The sequence below is a fragment of the Theropithecus gelada genome, unplaced genomic scaffold (genome assembly GCF_003255815.1).
Source record: "Theropithecus gelada isolate Dixy unplaced genomic scaffold, Tgel_1.0 HiC_scaffold_15883, whole genome shotgun sequence".
Lineage (NCBI taxonomy): Eukaryota > Metazoa > Chordata > Mammalia > Primates > Cercopithecidae > Theropithecus > Theropithecus gelada.
The window spans coordinates 1,616,608-1,639,975 of record NW_020257640.1 but is presented as its reverse complement, the minus strand read 5'-3'; the positions used below and the strand labels follow the sequence as shown (position 1 = coordinate 1,639,975).

The following is a 23,368-nucleotide window of genomic DNA, read 5'->3' as shown; positions in this document are numbered from 1 at the left end:
TGGGATAATCCTGATGTGTGGCTGGCAGTGAAGCTGAGTGCCCATGAGGGCATACGGGTCAACATACTGGGAGATAGTCAACAAACTGATCTTACACTTGGAGGCACAGCTAACCTTAAAAAAAAGAAAAAGGAGTGACCTGCTTTGTTAACATTAAAGACAGTAGCCGTCTCCTCGTCTGCTTGCCCTAACCTTGTGTATCTAGAAACATTCATTGCAGGGTTCTCTGTACACTTTAGAAATGACTTTTAGAGGTATAAGAGCTTCAAAAGGAAGGTGTTGTTAAAATATTTCATTTACTGTTTTTGGCTTCACTATGTAGATTATTTGTATTCCACAAAAGTCAGAATACAAATCTGTGCAAAAGCTATCTATGAAGCATTTCAAAAGTAACAGACCGTTTTTTTTTGTTTGTTTTTTGTTTTTTTTAACCCTTTTCCTATCACACCCTCTATCATAGAGGGTAGAAACTCATCTCACAAAGCACAATGACAGCTGGACTGCCCGGTGCTCTAACAGGTTTCTAGGGAAGAGATTCTCTGATCTTTGGACCTTATAAAAAGCATCCCCAAGAGACCCTGAAATAGACATCTGCAGTACTATGTGGACCCTTCTTTGCACCATCTGTCAGCATCTGAGGGAAGCCCACCCCGTCTTCCAGACTCATAAATAACTGTTGCATAACCAGTGTCCATGATGCTGCACTCGGCATCAACTGTGGGGGTGCATGAGGTGACTGACAGTTCTCCTTCTTAGAGGCAGGGCATCCTTAGTGAGCTAAAACAGTTATCCTGCCTCGTGGGGATTCCTTTCTGGATGTGTGTGCTCAGACTACCCTCATATGACAGTATATTAGGAAAGAAATCAGTTATATATAGTCAATAGCATGGCTGAGAGTGAGAGGTGTGGTTTGGGAAAGAGTAGGTCTCCTGGCTTCTCAGGGGAATGCCTTCTGCACTTTAGACACATGCTAAGGAAACAGCTCCCACTATTGCCCACGCTGACCTCACAGCATTTCCTGAGCTCTTTCTGGGGGCTGAGCACTGCCATGTACAGAAAGGCCCACAATAGTGGGCGGTGATGAATCTGATCAGGTTATAAAGGGTCATCTGTCCCTGTGACACAGCAGGAACCGTACTTGTGAGATTTGGCAAAGATCACGCACCTGCTCACACTTCTCACCAAGGCTCTACTCCTGCTATGTGACACCAAGAAAGGGACCACACTGGAGGCAGCTTAGAGGCTTTCCCAAAGACCTGAGACGACCTTGGAAACGCAATAATATTGTGACACCTCAGACAAGTTTGACAGGTAGCTTGTTACCTGGGAGAGTAAGAGCGCCTGAGAGCCTTGTGGGAGGGAGCGGTGGGGATGGAGTTAGGCTGAGAAAAGGGAGGTGGGTGCTTCGCTAACCCGTCGGCACTCCAACCCCATAACCGACTGCAGTGATCAGAAGAGGAAAATCAGAGAGAAACACAAAAAGCAAAGGGGAGGGGAGCAGGAAAGCACTACACACTAAGTGTCTTAGTCTCTTCTTTCCTTGACAAAGTTCTATTAAAGTTAATCAGAGCAAAATTAGCACTTCATCATACAGAGAAAAGAACAAATTTTGTTTTACAATTTGGTCCTTGATGAGACTGGTTTATTCTTTCCCCTCCCAACCATGGAATGTGTTTACTACTTAAAATCACATGAGATTCCAAGAGTGTCTATGTGAGAGACTGTGTGTATGTGGGAGTATGAGGGGGTGTGTGTATCTGCATGCACTGGGAAGGACATAACACAATACACAAGAAAATATGGATGTTCACTTTCAGTTAACTCATCAGTTATTTTAGAAAGAACCAAATAAAAATCATGGGGCCTCAATTCAAATGGGACCAGAGGGACTCCAGAAGGAGGACTCAGAGACCGTGCTACTCTGACCAGAACTCTCCAATGTGGAGCAGTGCATTCTCTGGGGCTGTGATCCAGTTGGATGGTGTTCAGAAACAGCACAAGCTGTTTCCTTCTGAAACACGAGTAGCACCACTAGAGGGCTAGTGTGTTAAGTCTCAGCTGGCCAGCTCAGAGTACCAGGTCATAAAAAACAAACCTCTCTGCTCATGTCACCTAATATGAGAACTGAAATTCTTCTGGGAACACAAGTATTCATCTTCCCTTTGCAAATGTCACTGGGTGCCTGGGCTTGCAGAGGCTCTGAAGGAGAGTTCTAACAACTGCTGCAATTCAAAAGGATTGAGGGAAAGCCTGGGAAAGTGGGGAGCTGGGCTGGCTGGTGATGTGGGGGAAGGCCAGGGTGGAGTCCATGGCATCAGCGCCAGGGCACCTACAGAACAGCCCTGCCTGCCACTGGCATTCACTGGCATCATCACAGCGGGAGCCTCTGCATGCTAGTCTTCCCTGAGCACAGGTATAGCTCTGCTTTATAAGGAAAATAAGTCATGGAGATGTGAAGTCACTGCCGTACAGAGGCCTAAAGACACACTGGCCTCTATGTGAGGCACACACTGGGTCAGACACACACAGTGGGTTGGAGGTGAGGGCACAGGAGGGATGCAGGTGACACCTCCGGCTGGGCGTCTGCTTGGGGAAGGAGGGGCAGACACACCCACCTCCGAGTGTGGGGCGGAGTCTCCCTGTTAAGCCCACTTTGATTCGATCCATACTCTGGATCCTCTCACAAGAGGGCCACTAAAAATGACTTCCTATTGCTAGGGACACGCACGCTATTTACAGAGTCATCCCGCTCTATGACATGTTTGCCAAGAACAGATGGCAGACCAGAGCAAGGACCACCATATACTTTTTTCTCTTAAAGGAAATGGACTTCAGATGATTTCTGAAGCCCCGTGCAGCTCAGTGTTTCATTTACCATAAAATCACATTGGGTAAAATATAAATATGTACTTCACATATTTATATAGGCAGTTTACTCTTTCACACAGAAATGATGTCTAACAGAATGTTTTACAAAAGTTTAACCTATTATCTACAGCATCTCTACTACTACTGGGTTGATTAAAAAAAAAAAAATTACTTCCTCACTGGTGAGAGATATATCCATATATATTTTTTATATATGTATATATATAAATAAATAAATATGACAGGGTCTCATTCTGTTGTCCAGGCTAGAGTGCAGCTCACTGAAGCCTCCATGTCCTGGGCTCAAGCAATCCTCCCACCTCAGCCTCCCAGGCGTGTGGCACCATGTCCGGCTACTTTTTACGCTTTGTAGAGACAGGATCTCACTATGTTGCCCAGGCTACTTTCAAACTCCTGGGCTGAAGCAGTCCTCCCACACTGGCCTCCCAAAGTGCTGGGATTACAGGCATCAGTCACCATGTCCAGCCGCTAGTGGTATTTTTAAACAATTATCAGATTTATCATTTTAGAATAGTTTCTTACTATCATCATGATCCAAGTATAAGTTCATTTTGACAGTTAAAATTAGACTTAAAACAGGCCAGGTGTGGTGGCTCATGCCTTTAATTCCAGCACGTTGGGAAGCAGAGGTGGGTGGATAACCTGGGGTCAGGAGTTCGAGACTCCGTCTACTAAAAATACAAAAATTAGCCTGCCGTGGTGGTGAAGGCCTGTAGTCCCAGCTACTCAAGAGGCTGAGACATGAGAATCGCTTGAATTCAGAAGGCAGAGGTTGCAGTGAGCAGAGATCATGCCACTGCACTCCAGCCTGGGTGACAGAGTGAGACTCAGTCTCCAAATAAATAAATAAATAAATTTGACTGAAAACAAATAATTGGTAATAGCTTTTCCCCTACAGAATAAAAGGCTAACACTGTTTGGTCAAGATAACTCAAAGGAATGGCAGGTTGCAGAAAATCAACAATTTAAGAGCAATGCTCAGAAAAAATAGCTGAGATTATATAAAACAGATCTGTCTACCTTTCTATAGTCTCCTTAAATGAGGTAACCTACTCAATTCTATTTAGTGCAGTAATCCATTTCTTTTATCATTTTCCTTTAGAAAATATGTAGCCTATTTGAATATTTCTAGTGACATGATAACATGAGGCAGTTTTTCCCACTGCCGGACAGTTTTAGTTGCAAGAAAAACTATTTCTTCCGTGAGCTCAAGTTGGCTGAGGCCATCTGGCTATCTATGCACTGAATGATGGCAAGTTTAAAAAAATGTATTTTTCCAAGAAAGAAACTACATAAATAACTCCCTAAAGAAGAATCTGAAAACAAGAAAATATTTAGACCACACATGAACTACCGAATATTGAAAATAAATCTCGTTTCCTCCACTGATCTGTAACTATAAATAAAAGTTAAGATGAGGCCAATTAAGAAGGGATAATGACCTTGAAAAACAAAATTTTTAATGACTTGAGGACCCATGGAGATTGACTTAGCCAGTTTCAGCTCTGATGAATGATACTAACAGCATTAACAAGTTTTTACTTAGATTAGTAGCACAAATAATAATAAAATGCTTAATATGAGTTATACCTTTTGACTTACTATCTAAAGAATGTGCCACCCTAAGAATGCAATAACTAAAAGACGTATGAACTGTATGTTATGGAAGAAAAGACTTCCCAATTAATATTGTGTAACTATCTCTTCTAGACAGAGGCAACAATTTACAGAAAATTCAAGTTTTGCATATAAGTTTCTCCACTAGGAAAGACAATTTTATGATTTTACTGTCACCACTGTACCACCATATTCTTTAGACATACATGGTAGTATTAAGGAAAAAAAAAAAAATGGCTAAACCTCAGTCACACCTGGGGAAAGTCAAGCATATTTTCATTAGTCTCTGGTCTCAATTTTTTAATTGTAACAGCCTGTTGAAGCCATGACAATACAGACCAAATCTGGAGACATAATATCACATTGCCATCTACCTAAATATAGTGCAGAGAGACATTTGGGGGAGTAAACATAAGGGCAATCTAAACAGCAAGATAAGACAGCTACAGAAAATACTTGGTTTCACCAAGAGGAAAATACACATTTCTTATGTTCCAAAGTATTTAAAGGATATGAGGAACTGGAAATCTAGAGTGATAAGGAAGAAGTGTGGGAGACTCTCGATCATTTAAAAAACTAAATGTAAAAGCAATTATGTTTTGATATCTTCCTAGTAACAAGGTCCTATTAAAAGGAAAACAGCATACTTGTCGTACTTCATTTCATTTTCAGATCTCGGTGCCAGCAGCCTTCAGGACAAAAGCTTACTGGTTTGTATTGTTAGTGATCCCAAAGAGTTAATCCTGTAGACAGAGCATGTGTGCCCCTTGCTGGTCCAGACACTGGCTCTTTCATCAAAATTCTCGCCTGTAGGGCAACTACTTTGAGTGGGGCCATGGGTCACTCCCAGCTCATGTGAGGGGGGTCACTAAAGCCACCACACAGACTTCTAAAGGCTCTGGTCAGATGGTGAAGTATTACTAAAGATCCCGACAAAGCAGGTTCTCTTTTTAAGTCACTGCCTCAGCTTCTATAGGGCCAATATTTGCATGGTCCCAATAAGAGTATGAAATGTGGACCCAATTTTAGTTCTCAGATTCTAAATCACAGTACTTCAGAGCAGCATTCTGCTTCAAACATGACAGCACCTATGTTTAGAATGACTACTTGGGTTAAAAAACGATCCCAGACTTGGTGTAACTGACTATAACAAGTTGGCTTGGATGACTAAATACCTTCAGGTTCTACCACTTGCAGAACAGGTAATGAGCTTCTACATGGATTCTATGCAAAACAGTACTAAATGTAAACTTTCAGTTGTAGGTACTATTAGGTACCAGTGAGTGTTTAGAGCTACTAGAACCAGAGAACATTCAGCACACACCACTCATCTTACCATAGAAGTTAACCCCTTTGCGGAAGATTATACAGTTACAATTTGAGTGAGGACTAGAACCCATGGTTCTTGATACTCAATATTCTTTTTGTTATTTAGCTTAGTCTAAAAAATCTAGAAATAGGCTGCACAGCAATTAAGGTGCTTTAGTTTGTTTAATTCTGTGGAAAGTAAAGAAATGACCTTACCTTGGAGACAGACCCCCATGGGAACAGTTGGTGGGTGAGGTTAGGGGGCTGGTCCTGCTGCTGGTGTGTCGGGAGGGCGTTCGGCCAATCGTATTGCTTGGAGAGCCCTGGGGTGAAGCAGAATAGGCATCATTATTCCAGTGCTGTACATAGAATATTATTCTATTCTCTCCTTGGTCTTTTAATCCACATGTAAATAAATGGGTAGAATCTGCCCAGGATGGTTCCCCCGCCCCTCAGAATCATAAGGCCAATTTTAAGTGCATATAAACCAAAAATGCATAATCATCATACAGGCACTCCTGGAGTCGAGTGCCTGATGTTGGGTGTGCCAGAGTGACAGACAAAATTGAGCATCTGCATCTTTCCAGTGTTGAAAAATAAGACCAACTCAGTGAATGAATGACTAATTGGATAGCCTAGTGAAAACGTAGCTGACTGAACAACCTAAGGAAAAAGGCCATACTTAAATATCAGATTCATTCATTCACGGGGCTCAGGATGGCCCCATCCTCAGGATGCTCGGCATTTCCCGAAAGAGGACAAGGAAACGGGGTACTCTATGAGAGTAGGTTCTAGGTAATGGCTCCGCAGAGGTCATGGACATCACAGAGGCACCAACCGTGACCAAAGCACTCACCACACTGGTGTTACTGGAATTCTTGAGGTGGTTGTGCAGGAGTTTGGTGGCACCATCCTGGAATGTTTTTGGCAAGGCACCAAGTAACATGGTAAATTCAGGAGTATTCAATTCAAACAGAGAGATTAGCACAATTTGTGCTGCCTAGAAAAAGGAACCATGATTAATCTATGTAACGTACAATAGGTCCTTCATCAAAATGTTGATAAAAGTTGTTTTTAAAAAATATTTTATACATAAAATCACTAACAAGAGGGCATTCTAGGCATCAAAAACAAAGAAGCATCTGAAGAAAATAATATCAATCATTAGTCTGACTTCAATCTGGAAAATAAACTCTGGCTTCACTTTAATGTCCTGGCCTTGGAATTCCACAGCACACTAATAATAAATTCCTAGAACTTTTCTTTCGTTATCTGGTACTAGGAAGGAAGCTGGTAAATAGCTAAATGAAACAATTAAAAAGTTTAAAAAGTTTAAGACTGATCCCACTTGAATAATTCAGAACTGAACAGGGATCTCAGTGCACCTTGGAGAGCACATATTTTTAAACAAGCTGCATTAGGTTATCCTGAGAAGCCACATTTCTCTTGACTAAGAAACACGAGAAAACGAGTATAAATACCTCCGAAAAACTTCTACTTTTACACCTATAAACCAAGGAGAGAGACTTCTGAGAAGCAAACCGGACTTTGAAGGAGTCTACATTAAAAACGTGCTCTTCTGCCTTTTGGAAAATGTTCTACTTTTGCTTATTAATTGAGTCAACACACTGCAAGCCTGCTTGTAATGACTGCGGTAGCGAGGTAGGCAAAGCAGTAAGAGTAGTCAACAAGACTTGGGCTTCTAGTAAGTGATGTGCTTTCTATGGATTTAGTAGCAGGCAATCTGAGCTTAAAGCACAATGCCTGAGGAATTAATTATAATAGTTTTCATTTACAAAAGCCAAGCCAAAAAAAATTTAGTAAATACTAATTGGCATTTCTTATTAATTTCTAAGAGTCAAGGGAAAGAAAAAGACACAAAAAACTGTCTGTGAATATAATCACTTCTTTTTCGTTTTTAACCATAAAGATTTTACAAACATAAAGTCTTTCCAAAGACCGTAATTTTTAAGATTGCAGTAATTATTCAGAATTTCTTTCCATGACATAGAATATTACACAAAAAATGTGCTTGCAGAGAGAATCTTTTGGAAATAAAAATCACAAAATAGTTCAAGGATTTTATAAGGCTACAATTAATTATACGTCCAGTTAGGACAAAATTACTATTTTGTGCATGGAGAAGGAAAAGAAATCCAAAAACCCAAAGGTATTTAACCAAAAATAAGAATTATGAATTTAAAAATATAATCAAAAATTACTTTAACATTTTGAAATCATTCATCAAAGCATTGGGCAAAAGTACATTACTCTTCCCCCCTTTAATTTCAAATACAGTCATCAATACCTTTTCCACCCAAATTAAATCATAAGTGGCCAAAATATTTTTATGACATGGGCAAAAAACATTATTATTGATTTTACTAAAATATGCTTTTCTACATTTCATTTTGGAAACATTTTAAACAAATTATCTGAAGGAATCTACTTCACCAACAATTTAATGTACTGTTAATTTGATATGTACATTTGTATAACAGAACAAGTTTTTCCAAAACTCATGCGAAATAGCCTGCATATTTTTAAAACACATTGTATTAGGTGTTAGGAAAAAACCAATGCATGCAGAAAAATAATGCACTACAAGAAGAAAGCAAGCAGCAGCCTGGAATTGCAGCAGGAAAAACACATCGATGTCATCAATTTAATTAAAAAATATTGGCACTTAAATTTTGTTGACTGAAAATGGCATCTGAAGGTTATAAAACATATAATTACCTTCTTGAATAGTATGCTTTTTATGTCAAATGTGCCACTGCCTTTATTTAAGAGACAATATTTCTTCCCAGAATGTTATCTAATGTCTCAAGCTAACTTGAGGCTTTTCATGATGCAAATTATAAACTTAGTAGCTTAAAGTATTTCCAAAGTAAAATCTTTTAAAAATAAGATCCAAGTTCTAGAAACTGGTAGAAAGTATCATTGAAATATACATTTTTTTCCTACGAAAAGAGGCGGGGGTCTCATTGCCCAGGCTGGAGTGCAGTGGCTATCTACAGGTCCAATCACAGTGCACTGCAGCTCGAACTCCTGTGCTCCAAGCAATCCTACTGCCTCAGTCTCTGGAGTAGCTGGGATTATAGGCATATAGTGCCCGGCCCAAGTATCCAATTTTTAAAAGATTTTATATCAGAGTTTTGCAAGGAATTAGACTGTTATTATTTTCAAATATTTTATCTCTGACCCTCTGAATTAGTGAGAAGTTAAAATGGAATCCAAGCAAGGAAGAAAACTGGGTTATATTTATCATTACCATCAATATGATCTCATTAAACAAGTAATTCCAGATATAGAACTGGGCTGGAGAGATGCATTTAAAAAGCCTGGGGCATAGCTCATGTTCACCAGTGACTCAAAAAGCGGAGTACGCCACTGTTCTTGTCTGCATATCTGAACTGTTGTCTTCGTAAGAGGCAAGACCATTAGGCAGCCAGATGAAAAACTCAAGAGTACTGCTGACTTTTTCTAATGGGCAACCCTAGGGCAATTTATTTTAAGGATCACATGGCAACTTAAAATGAAATGATTCTCACACACACCCTCATAGAGGAATTTGAGAGGTGGGATTTGTAAAAGGTTCTTCATATCTCACTGCTACCATATGAAGAGAACTCCCAGGGACATCAACTGTCTTGAATGTTGCACACCTTATAGCAGAAAGGAATTCTTCCTAGCAGATCAGACCAAAATAAAGCTTTGCCAAACACTTCAGTGTTGTTATTAATTTGGGAAAACAAAATTTGAGAGGAAAAGCAGAGTTTTCCAATTTATTAAACAACTCACTGCTCCCTTCAGACTCTCAATAAAAATTGCTTCATGAAGTCACCAAAGAGAAACTATTTCAAAACCTTCAGTCATTTCTCATTTAGCATCTCTCCTTTTTTTTTTTTTTTCAAGAGATGGGGGTCTTGCTATATTGCCCAGGCTGGAGTACAGTGGCTATTCACAGGCATGATCACTGTGCACTGCAGACCCGAACTCCTGCAATCCTCCTGCCTCAGCCTCCCAAGTAGCTGGGACTACAGGCGTGTGCTACTGCTCCAGCCTACTATCTCTCCTTTTTACTATTCTATTAAAATATGGTAGCAGTCGACACAAACATGGCTATATCACTGAGAAGGTAGTTAATCATAAAACACACCACAACACAAAGGTTGACACAGGCACACATACACACGCTGATATAGTATTATATTAATTTTAGATTTATCAAAAGCTTCCCAGTGCCTTCATAAGGGCAACTGGTATTAATAATCTAAAATGCAAACAGTGAAGTGTGCTGTTTGAAATTAGTACACAGTTTTCAATCTACCTGTTTACAACTTTCTTCCAAGTTTCCTTCTCCAGGCCCAGAGCAGGTTGAAGCTGACCTAGTGGGGAAATCCTCACCTACTCGACTACGCTGAAGCGAGGACTGGCAAACAGGAAAGGTGGGAGGATTGAATCAGAGAGAAGCAGAAAGTGCCTAAACATGGCAATCTGTTAGCTACAAAAGCATTTGGCTTCTTAGATAAAATCAGCGAGACACACATGATTGAAAGTTAGGAAGAATCAGAATAATAACAGTAGCTGCCAGTTTTAACCCTCAGTAGCATCACTAGGTCTTTTACTTAATAAACTTAAAAGTAGTATTCTTGCTTCAGGTGATGAAATGGAAGATGTCCAAATAAGACTTGAAAGAGTCCGGCATGGTGGCTCACACCTATAATCCCAGCACTTTGGGAGGCCAAGGTGGGCAGATCAACTGAGGTCAGGAGTTTGAGACCAGCCTGGCCAACAAATGAAACTCCCATCTCCACTAAAAATACAAAAATTAGCTGGGTGTGGTGGCATGTGCCTGTAATCCCAGCTACCCAGGAGGCTGAGGCAGCAGAATCACTGGAACCTGGGAGGCGGAGGTTGCAGTGAGCTGAGATCGTGCCACTGCACTCCAGCCTGGATGACAGAGCAAGACTGTCTCAACAACAACAACAAGAAAAGACTTGAAAGAGACTCACAGTCACAGTTAAGCTGAGATTCAGTTATTTGATAGTAAAACCCTTAGCTTTCAGACTAGAGGCATGCTGCCTTTATAATCATATATTTTTTTAAAGTCAATTAGAAATCTCACCTTTTCAATGCAATTTATGCATTAATACTTCTCCCTGCTCTAGCCAACAGCATCTTTATACTTCTAGGTTTCTTTGCCATGCCTTCATTGCCCACACTTCTCAAAACAAGGTTTGGGGGCTAAATCTGTTGCTTCATTTGACAAAGAGAATCACATGTGATAAGCTAACATACAGGCATTCTAAATTCCAACATGTAAACATACAATTAAAATTCTACTGCCATTACCACCTTCCCTCTGACTGATCACATGGCTTCCTAATCTTAGAAAAAATTCTGGTACTCAGTTTATTCCATAAATAACAACAGCAGCAAAACCAAAACAATCACCAAAAAATAATAGCAGAGCTGCAACTGCAAATAAAATGTCTAGTTTTTAATATATTTTATTAATATATTAATAAAAATTTAATCCGCTTAGTAATGCCTGAGGCAAGTGTTACTTATGTATTTTAGAGATGGGTCTCTTTTTGTGGGTGCAAGCAATCCTCCCACCTCAGCCTCCCAAGAAGCTGAAATTGTAAGCACGCGCCACCATGCCCAGTTTGAGGCAAGTATTATTATTCCCATTTTATAGACAATAAACAAGAACTCAGGGATTAAATTACTTGCTCTGACCCCAGTGAGTGGCAGACGCAGAAGTCAAATGGAGGTCAAACTCCAGAACCCACCTTCTATCAGTAATATATACTATTATCTTATGTCAATACAGTGCATTAAGAAAGGTCTAGTGTATGTCTGCATAGTTTCATCACACAACTAAATTAGTCAGGGCTCCCACACTGAGAAAATGGAAAAGTTTACTTTTGGAATACAGTAGGCCAGTTACAGACTGGGTTGGGCTTTTTCGTCTTGTCCAAACCAGTCTCAGTGTGGTAAGCACACCTCACTGGTGATTCGTTCGTGTTTTGATTTTAAAAACACCTTAACAATTTAAGCACCCCTCCCTCCACAATGTGAAACACCCCAATATACTAAGAAGGAAAACAAAATATTAAAAATGCTAAAATCAATGAATCTGAGTTATATCAGCTTGTATTAGTTTAAAATGCTTCAAAAGTGCTTTCACAAACATGGTTGTATGGACTTAGAGAATGTCTGAAAAGTCCCCAGGTACTCTGTTTACATAAAATATTCTCCAGAGATGAGTCTGAGAATTTACTGTATAAATTTCAGACTGAAGGGCTCTTCTGTATTTAGAACACCCACCCTAAAAAAATTAAAGCAGGACATTAACAGAAGAACTTGGTTTAAGGTCACAAAATGCTTTTAAATCACCAAGATTTCCATAATCCCTAATATAACCTTTAAAAAACTCTGGAAATGAAGGATGAGGCAGAACAAAGTTTATTTATACAGACATGTATTTTACGTTTAGTGTGCTAAATGATCTAGATAAGAATGGTATTAGTTTTATTTTTATACAGCTTTAAAATAATTTTAAATCTTATCAATTTTAGATCTTAGAGCAGTGATATATGCTATATCACAATTCTTCTAAGTATTTTAATTTATTTAGGCACTACTTTCATTTTGACAGTACTTCAAGAACATCTCATATTCCTGGGTAAGGCAGCTGCATCACTGACAAAAGCAACTATATTTATAAATGTTCAATGGATGGTACATCAAAACAGGGAATTTAAATAAAAGTGAAACTACCTCCAAAAAGGATTAATCTGCAGCGCCCTAATGTAGAGTTTGAGGACATCTATTTTAATACTGTCCTATGATACAACTATTTGAATCAAAAGTAATGCTTTACTAGTTAGTGCGGAATGTTACTGAAAGCCAAATAGTTTAGAGCCACGGATATCTTAGATGATTTAAAAAAAAAAAATCTAGGTGACAGAACACAGAAATGCGTCTGCTAAGTAACTTGAACCACATCATAATTTGCATAGATAGGTAAAAAAGCTCCCTCCTAAAATAAGAGCCAAGGAATTATGGAATAACTACGGTAGCCTTCTGCCAACCCCCTAAAAGAGACATCGAAGTCCTGGTAGTCAAGACACTAAGACGGCCCCCAAGATTCCCCATAACGTACTACACCCTATATAATCCCTCCCACCCTTAGAGTGAGCGGGACTTGTGAATATAATGGATATCACTCCCATGACTGTGTTACATGGCAGAAGGGATTTTCGAAAAATGTAATTAAGGCCCTTAATCAGTTGACTTTGAGTTAATCCAAAGGAAGATTATCCTGGGTGGGCCTGACCTAATCAGGCAAGCCCTTAAAAGGCATCAGGGAGGCCGGGCGCGGTGGCTCAAGCCTGTAATCCCGGCACTTTGGGATGCCAAGACGGGAGGATCACGAGGTCAGGAGATTGAGACCATCCTGGCTAACACGGTGAAACCCCGTCTCTACTAAAAAAACACACAAAAAACTAGCCGGGCGAGGTGGCGGGCGCCTGTAGTCCCAGCTACTCGGGAGGCTGAGGCAGGAGAATGGCGTAAACCTGGGAGGCGGAGCTTGCAGTAAGCTGAGATCGGGCCATTGCACTCCAGCCTGGGCGACAGAGCAAGACTCTGTCTCACCAAAAAAAAAAAAAAAGGGCATCAGGGAGATTCAAAATGAGAGAGATTCTATGGCTGGCTTTGTTTTAATTTCTCCTTCATTTTGGAATTAGAGTTTTGCCAAACAGTGAATTCTTGGCTAATCGCTTTTTTTCTTTCAGCACCTTCAATGTCATCCATTGCCTTCTGTCCTCCGTGGTTTCTGAAGAGAAATGAGCTGTTAATCTTATTGAGGATCTTGTGCATGGGATGAGTTTCTCCCCTCTTGCTGCTTTCAGCAAGCTTTGGCTTTCAGCAATTAGATATTATGTGTCTAGGTGTGAATCCTTTTATTAAAAGATCTTGGCTGGGCGCGGTGGCTCACGCCTGTAATCCCAGCACTTTGGGAGGCCAAGGCGGGCGGATCACGAGGTCAGGAGTTCAAGACCAGCCTGAACAACATGGTGAAACCCCGTCTCTACTAAAAATACAAAAATTAGCTAGGTGTGGTAGTGTGCACCTATAATCCCAGCTACTCAAGAAGCTGAGGCAGGAGAATCACTTGAACCCGGGAGGCGGAGACTGCAGTGAGTTGAGATCGCACCACTGCACTCCAGCCTGGGTGACAGAGCGAGACTCCATCTCAAAACAAACAAATAAACAAACAAACAAAAAATCCAAATTTTTTTAGTTTGTTGGGCTACTTAGATGTATAATGTTTTTTGTCGAATTTGGGGAGTTTCTTAGTTATTATTTCTTCATGTATTCTCCCGATAGCTTTGAATAAGCAAACTTCCTGGTAGCCTCTACTATCTGAGAATGGCTCCCCAGTTGACAGTCAGCAAGAAAGCAGGCGGCTGAGTTCTACACCGGCGAGAGACTGAAATTTGCCAAGAACCAATGAGCTGGAAGAAGATCTCAGCCTCAGATGAGACTGCAGATCCAGATGACATCTTGTTTCAGCCTCTGAGACACCGACCAGAGGACCCAGAGAACACATGCCAGATTCCTGATTTATTACCGTGAGATAATCTGTATTGTTTCAAGGGAAGTATGTGGTAATTTGTTATACAATAGAAAACGAATAAAGAAGTCAAAAGAAGGGAACTTCCAAAACTATGGTTTTAAAAATGATGGCTTCAAAATATCATTTGAAATGAAATCATTCCATATGGGTAGTTATCATTCATTAATTCATTCAAAATATATTAATGCCTACTATGTTACTCCAGGCATATGCCAGGCACTGAGCATGCAGGGTGAGCAAAACAGTCTCCTTACTGCTCAACTTCCCAAACCCTCTGCTTCAGACATATCAGTCTATTTCACTGTTCCCAGACAAATCTCATTTCTTAAACAGGACTATTGTCCTTCCCCTAAACTCATCGCTTAAGCAAACTGCATCCATATTCCACATCTGAGGATGAATCTTATCTTCTCTAGGAAGCTTTCTATGATTAATACAGAGTGCACTGAGTGACAACATACAGAAAACCAGGCCAGTATTCCATCAGTTTGAAGGAAGTTGCCCAGGGTAACAGGGCCCTAACCACTAAAGTGGGTTTAGAGGAAGCACAAAAACTCTAGGTCCAAGGCAGGGTGGTGGGGAAGATGCCAGGGAACACAGAGGCCAAGCCTAGTCCTGAAGATACTGAGGAGCAACACTGCCTAGCAAGAGAATTTGCAAGAAACAGATCAAGACTACATCAGTAGTCTGTATGTCTTGAGGTTCATTCCAGGGCCATGGCCCAAAATACTAGGCCTTGTCTGTGTATTAAAAATCAGCCAAGAGTGAAAGGAACGCCCATCAAAAAAACAACAGAGTGTCTAGGTTCTGCCCTATACCAATGAAATCAAATTCCTTGGGAATAGAGCTCAGAAATCTACGTTGATTTTAATTGCAGCCAGGACTGGGAACTATTAAATCTGAATCTTCTCAAATTCCTCTGAAGATCAGGATTATTGTCCTAGAACCTAGGTATAAGTTAGGTGTGAAGGTGAGGATTTAAGTACACCTCACAATGGGAAAGGAGAAGTAGGGGGGCAGGCATGGAAAGTAGCACGTCAGTGGAGATAAAGCTTTGCGAAGTAACACTGTATAATCCAAAATAACTGAAACAAGTGTTGAAGCTCATTCAAACAGTAAATGAACGAAGTGATTTCTGGCAAGATATCTAATGTTCTATTTATATTTGGCTTGAGCTAGTATTAAAATAAGTTGAGGTTTTTGGAGCCTCAGGCTAATAATTCAAAATTATCTGTAATGTTCTGAATAGAATAGTAAGGACAATAAGTCCTTGTTCAAATATTCTAATGTGCACGTCCACAGGGAGTGGGCATTATCATCAAAGCTCGTTTGTTCCAAACAGGCCCTAATCGAGGTAATATGCAAATCTAAAATATGTTTCAGCCTGTAGCAGGCAATACTTAAGTAACATTCCATCGCAGAAGCACATACTCACATATCACACCCATACTTATGTGCTACATATTGAAAGACGTTTGCTCTTTTTTAAGAATCTATTGCATCTTATCAAACTTTTCAACTACATTTTAACGATCAGGGACCCTGTAGCCAGCCAGCCCTAGGTCTGCAATTTTGTCTTCAAAGTATGTATTACAAACTGATATAAGGAAAACAAACATCTGTGTAAAAGACACTAATTTACTAGTGATTTCATATTAGAAAATATATAAAATAGATGCCTGGGGAAACCACAAGGCCATCGTGCAAGAGCTCAGATTTTCATTTTTATGTTCAAAACTGGGCAGAGCCAGAGAGAGAAAAGAGCAACAGCAGAGCCTTAGGGACAAAAGGTTTGTGTGTGGGCGGCGTGGTTTTCAAGTTTCTAAATACATTTGTCTACCACAAGCCCAGGAACAATCTGTAATTATACATCAGTTCTCTCGGACATACCTTTCTCACGTCTGAACTCTTTGGTTCTGTTGTCCAGGTTATGATTCTAGAAACAGCAAGCCTTGTCTCACTAGAGTTTACAAAATCTGTTGGATCCATCTGTCTGGCCAGAGACTCAATGTATTTCAGGATTGCAACTTTGACCTGAAAGAGCCAATAACTATAAACATTAAGTACACTTGATGCATCTTTGAACACAGTTCTTATCAGGTGCTAGAGAAAAGTAAACCCTGTTGAGAGGGATCTCCTTTCTTTCTCCTGTATTGATAGTTTCCACATGGAGCGACATCCAACAGGGGAAAAAGCATGAAATGACTGACTGGTAAGTCTGGGGACAGGAAGAAGCACACGACTCCAGTTCTCTTCATTTTTAGGTGCCTGTAGAGAAGTGTGCTCTCCCCCTCACCTATGCTGCAAGACATTTCCGGGGCAGGAGCCCTTGCGAGAGGCCTGTGGGATTTCCAGCTCTGCCACTGACTGCAGGGTACGTTCAGCTCTAGTCTTGTCACACATTCTAGGCCATGTTCTGTAAGGCAGCATTTTCAGTAATCAAGCTGATGCTCTGCCCTAACTTCACCATCAACTTCTCAACTAGTTTTGACTTCAGGAGAAAAAGGTAATTATTTATTAGGCTCATCCTAAAACCTCCAAAAAGTTAATGATCAAAGAACAGACAATGAACGTGACCTAATTCAAATTAACACACATCCTCCCTCAAACTTGGTCTTGTTATTACAGGTATGATTTTCCACAACATGTAACAATTAACTTGCATAGCTTAGAATGTTAATATTAAACATTCCAACAAGATACCTATTTCCACACATAAGAATGTCTTAATTTTCTAGTTTAAATATTAATTGTGAAAAAGACTAGTACTGCCCAAATGTTAGTGAGGATGCAGAAAAACTAGAGCTCTCATAAACTACTGGTAGGAATACAATATGGTACCACCATTTTAGTGGTTTCTAAAAAAGCTAAACATATACCTATCCGATGAACCAGCAAATACACTACTAGGTACCAAACCAAGAGAAACAGGAACATGTCCACAAAGAATCAAGCAAGAATGCTCACAGCAGATTTATTCACAATAGCTAAACATGGGTCATGTACAAACAAAAGAAAATTTAAGCAAATTTGAGTTCCAGGGTTGAATTGTAACGACAAATAATTACTGACCTTGAGGTTTGGAGTTTGAGTTTGATCCACAATAAATCTCATCAAAATGTTAAATTGTTGATCAAATGGAAAGGAGTCCCTAGGATGGTGGGAAAAAAGTGATTTTTAAAGAAATTTATTACAAAACAATATAAAACTATTTAACAAAAGCATATCATTGTAAGTTAATGTATGTAAAACCCTGTTCACATTTTTAACAGTGCTTTTCGTTTTATGTAAAGTAATACATGTTATACAGAAAATATGGAAAAAGGAAAATCTTTTTGCAGTCCCCAAACACAAACTGAACTTACTTTGAGTGGCTATTCAAAAAATTAAGACTAAGCAATAAACTAAGGAAGAAATTTCTACCCGCCTTTTTAGGGAGTTGCTCATTTTCCCTCCAGCTACCTTTCTGGATATTGCGTCAACATAAAAATCGCTTCTGCTACCCAAATCTCATTTTTACATCCTGACTGGGCTGCTTACAGCTGACCCTGCTTAAACTAACCGCACCATCCTCTTTGGTCCTGGTCACGGCTTAGGGTCCCTGCACACCACAAAAGTGTGTCGCCTGTGAGACGGCGACAAAACATTTCCCATCCAGCCACAAATCACACACAGAAGCCTGGGGCCCCAGGAGCCCCTTCTCTTGCTCCATTCTTGCCTTTGCTGATCTTATTTCTCGTGGTCATCATGCATCTCTGATCCAATCAAGTAGCCCTCAGGGACTCTTGGCCAGAGAGTCAGTGCTCTTTCTGTTAAAATGCTGTAATTACTAGTATTAGTTAAAAATTGCACAATGGGGCCCATGTGGAAAATGGTGATGTAACGTCCATATTAACAGGAAAGATAAATGCAAGGCAAGTATCTACACTGCTTTCTTTGGACCCCCTTAGAGATTTTTCCCAATCTACATAAATGTAGTAAAATAAAGAAGTAGGTTTGACTCTTTAAAATGAAGCAAATAGAATTGATTTGAAAAGTAAATAAAATCATACAACAAAAATAAAAAGCACATGGCATATATTAGGTACCAGTGTTAGCCTACATACAATTACTAATAAAAAGTGAATTTGATCCAATAGTACCCTTTCCTCCCACCATCTAGTTGTACCCTGGAATCTCTGAAGATTGCTTCGGGAAGGAAAGTACACTTTAGTATACCTGATTTACGTGACTGTCAACAAGCCACCCACAAAATGTCCCTCCCTTTTTCTGGCAGCATGGGGTGGATGGAGAAGACATTTCAGTAATGGGTGTGTATAATCGGGAAATACGCCATTGTTAGGCACAGGCAAAGGAAAGGAAACTGAGGCAGATTAGCACTGAAGTCTATAAACTGAGAAGCAATTCTCAGCCATCACTAAAACCTCCTATTAATAGTCACTGACTATTGTAGATCAGCTTAAACAACTGTGTATCCCAACTGCTGAGAAAAAGAAGGGAATATTAAAAATGCTTTAGGCACTCAGACCAAATCTACTGAGATGAGGACTCTTAAAGGGGCATCCAGGAAAACTAACAGGAAGTCACAACTGTATTCCTTAATCACCAAAGTTTAGGAATACAATCTTAATAGTCCTACCATTCCTAAAAATATGAAATGGATCTGGTCATTGGTTAATTCACCTAAATTAAGTGACCTATAGGCCAAGTCTGGCTCATATGTGTTTTATTTGGCCTTCACAGTATCTTAAAAAATTCTCAAATATGTTGCCCAAATCCACATTTCTCACATTTCTTTAAAAGTCTGGTACTACTGAGCCCATGTCCCAATGTGGTCACAACTGGCCCCAGCCTTTCAAGAGCCCTCCTATCTACTCCACTCGATTATACCAGCTTATCAGCCTACCCCTCAGTCAATCTTGGCTAAACCTTTATAATTCACTGGTATAATGGTGTACTGTAATGCCCCCTAACTCCACTAAGTTTAGCCATGCAAAGGAATGACAAAGTTTGAAGGCTTTATTGCAAATGTAGTACGTTACTTTCATTCTTATTTATTTATTATTATTCTTTTTTTAAGGCCTCACCAACAGACGCAAGTACATTACTTTGAGTTCATTAAAAACCAGAAGGGAAATCTCTCTGGATAATAGAATTCTAGAGCAATGCAATTACACAGATTGACAGGGTCAAGGGCCAAAAGAAAACAGCTGGCATCATGGTGTAGAGGAACAGATGCATACTTGGAAGTCAGAGTCATGTAACAGCTGCACATATAGGGAAGCTGGCAGGGCAGGATATGCTACTGTGCTAGTCAAGGGAGCCAGAAAGGGAAGAGAAGGCTCTAGTGCTATCCATACCACCCCCCTGCCCTGACAGGAGGTGAGGACACACACCCACAAGACAGCCTGCAACAATAAGAACAGACAACAGTGCAATCATCAGAAATCCTGGATTTTCATTCCCAAACAGCCACTAACACAAAGTCAAGGTAAAGTGTCTGTTTCTCACTGATAAAATGAGCATCATCTTTAAGGTCCTTTCATCTTGAAATTCTATGATAACTATAATTATTCCAGGTTGTAGTAACTTATAAAAGTTATCGCCCTGATAATTTTCTGAGTCACTTGGAAGTTATTCCTTTGTTCTTTAAAAAAGTTCACCAATTTGACATTCCCCCCCATCCATATTCCACCAAATCACAACCAAGACATTACTGCAAAGTGTCTTCCAAGATCTTTTAATTCTCATACTTGCATACTGAGGACCCACAACTGCGCAGACGATAGAGAAGCAGTTTCTGAACAGCAGCAGCACGTAGTCTTTTCTAACTTTTCTGGGTTTCAGCAGTTTTCCTTTTCTCATAACAGCCAGAAGGGTCACAACTACTGCAAATGTGCTATTAATCTCTGAGCCAATGTACTGTCAATTTAGAGAATTTTCCTGGACCAATGGAAACTCTACATCATACACTGATAGAACAATTTCTAGTATGACTTGTAAGTTGAAGTAATAAAAACACTAAGGTCTTCAGAAAAATGTAAACAAATATTCTAAATGTTTTCTTTAAATGTTTTTTAATGAGAAGAGAATCAATTTCCAAAGTTTTACATTTGTTTGTTATGTATGTCTTAAATACAAAAGTAATATCAACACAAGGAAGATATGGTATTTCATTTCATGGATTGGTGAGACATGTCAACAAGTATGTCAACAACAGAAAGTGAGAACTGAGTAAAAGATATTCAAGTGAGTGACAAACGCCATGGGTAACAAAAGAGAATGGCAAAAAGTCACCTACAAGTATCCTGTAATGTCAAAACTAACTCTTAAACACTTACCTTGTGACATCTAGAGCCTTTTGAACTTTTGCTTGCACAGATCCAAGTAAATCTGCTCCCATTTTCTTAAGTAATTGTGTGAGAAGAACAAAAAGCCAGTCTTGTAAATCATCCTTATGAATTATTATGAAATCCACAAGAGTCTCCAAAAACATACTGAAAACCTAGACACAAATGAAAACCAAGTACTTCACATATTGAATTCACAATTTCCTCCAAAGTCTACAAAACATTAAAAATGCCCATACGTGCTTTGCCCAGACTCTTGTAACTTAGGTTAACACTGTCAACAACTGTTCCTAGTACAGAAGGAAAATGTAGTGCAGAAAACAGATAAAGGAAAAAGGAATGGAACTTACTCTCTGTTGTGAATTCCACCGCAAACGAGGCCATGCAACAAAACAAATTCCATGTTAGTTGGCAGTGAATTAATACCATTTTCATGCGTTTAAGAAAACCTGAAAAGGCTACAAACCAATGAAATATTCTCTCCTCCCTCAATATACGTCTTTAAAAAGCAGTACAGAGAGAAATGAACTTTTCTGAGTTTAATCATGAAGGCTTTTCTTTCTTAAACAACAACAAATCCTTGTGTCCTAATTCTATAGTATTCTTATTCACTATCTAGCAGTCAACACATACTATTATAAAATAAGCCAATAAAAACACCTACTCACTAGTGTGTAGCTATTGCTTTTCACGTCAGATATTTTGATGTACACCAATTTCAGCTATCATAAAGTAACAGATGGTTACAGCTTAGAATAAAAGATATTAACATAATTCTCATGCTGTTGTGTAATAATTTTTGCTAAGGCAAAATAGAGTGCATAGTGGAATATCTCTGAACCAATTTCAGAGAGAAAAGTAGCACTGAGTATCCCTACCTTGCTAACGAAACTTGTTCTACTTGGACAGCCCATGAACCCTATACCGCCTCATTTCTAGTAGAGCAACTATTCACCACCAGGGGTCTCCTGTGAGACAGCTCAGGAAAAAGGTCATTTAGCTGTGGGATTCCTGGCTTAGCTTACAGGCAGCTAACAAATATTAACTAAACTGAGACCTCCAAACTCACTGTACAAGAGACTTCTGATGGAAACAAATTTCCTTCTTTATCCTCACATTCTGCTTCTGAATCAGCAATCTAGGGGTGACAGGTAACAGAAATTTATCAATGTTCTAAACCATCTAATAGTGCTTATGTTTTAAATCTTAAGAATCTAATTATGCTTATGCATTAAATCTTACTGCTTTTAACACTACCTTAGAGAAGAATCTTGATACATTTTAAATTTGGATATCTATGTGGCCTTTAAAGGTTTAAGCTCAGTCTTTCCTGAATTTTTATTGAGACAGAATCTCACTCTGTTGTTCAGGCTGGAGTGCAGTGGTGCGATCTCAGCTCACTGTAACCTCCGCCTCCCAGGTTCAAGTGATTGCCCCCCAAATAACTGGGATTACAGGCACACGCCACCATACCCAGCTAATTTTTATATTTTTAGTAGAGACAGGGTTTCGCCATGTTGGCCAGGCTGGTCTCGAACTCTTGACCTCAAGTGATCCACCCGCCTCAGCCTCCCAAAGTGCTGGGATTACAGCTGTAAGCCACCGTGCCCAGTGGATTTTTATTAATATTGTTAATGTTGACTTTGCTGTGAGGGTCATAGCAGAAAGTTTAAGACATGCTTCAAGAATGACACTGAGTGAGGAGAGCTGTGGGGAGAGGGGAGGAGAACCCTTGCATTCACTCCCCTTTACGCTCTTGAGCACCTCAAAAGGCTGGGGCCATATCTTCTTTTCTATATCCCCGCCCCAAAGCAGTTACTCAGTAAATGTTAAATGACTGGGTGAATGAATGGGTGGATGGATGTTTGATATTTCAAGGACAATTCCTACGAGGAAGCAAGGATAGGAAAAGAAAGATGATGATGACTAACTGGCTGGGCTCTCTGGCCGCCACCGGTTTCTTTCTTCCAGGAAGACTCGGAGGAGGCCATCTTTACTAGGAAAACTAGTTGATCCTGCATGTCAGCATTAAAGATTTGCTTCTGCTCATTTAAGGTTCTATCCATTTCCATACCTTACTTTTGTCCTTTATCTACCCCTTTCCCTAAATCTTCATCCTGCCCTCTACTTTCTTCCTCTAAAAGCATTTAATAGTCTCTAAGGGCCTCCTCCCAAACAATGGTATTTAAAATCTAGACCCCAAGTAAATTTCTGTAAAGAGTCCTTCTCTCACCCCTTTTCCACCACCCCTGGAAAGTGTTCTGTCCCATACGCATGGGCGTTTCCCCCTCAGCTGGGACTCTCTCCTCAGAAAAAGCATTCCTCAGGCTTAGTGTTCCCTATGGCCCTCAGGAGGTGTGGGCACCACCTAAGTGATCACCAATTCAGCAAGTTCTTGGGAACAGCAAAATCTTATTTTAAGAAATAATCTGGTTTTTCAATAAATCCATTAAATACTTTCATTTTTTCTATCTTGTCCTATACAGACATATTCTACATGGGATACAAAAATAATTATACACTTATTTTCTTCACTATATACTATAAC

General features: G+C 39.8%; 1 protein-coding gene across 1 annotated transcript in view; it reads right to left on the bottom strand.

Annotated features, from left to right (window-relative positions):
* Positions 1-23,368, bottom strand: part of LOC112617106 (CLIP-associating protein 1) — a 304,277-nt gene that overhangs the window by 40,937 nt on the left and 239,972 nt on the right. Inside the window, exons 27-33 of the mRNA XM_025373821.1 lie at positions 23,121-23,123; positions 20,812-20,975; positions 17,543-17,621; positions 16,361-16,504; positions 6,671-6,814; positions 6,031-6,137; positions 1,324-1,440 (exon numbers count right to left, since the gene is read on the bottom strand). Coding sequence (XP_025229606.1) covers positions 1,324-1,440; positions 6,031-6,137; positions 6,671-6,814; positions 16,361-16,504; positions 17,543-17,621; positions 20,812-20,975; positions 23,121-23,123 — 758 coding nt within the window. The remainder of the gene's footprint in view (positions 1-1,323; positions 1,441-6,030; positions 6,138-6,670; positions 6,815-16,360; positions 16,505-17,542; positions 17,622-20,811; positions 20,976-23,120; positions 23,124-23,368) is intronic.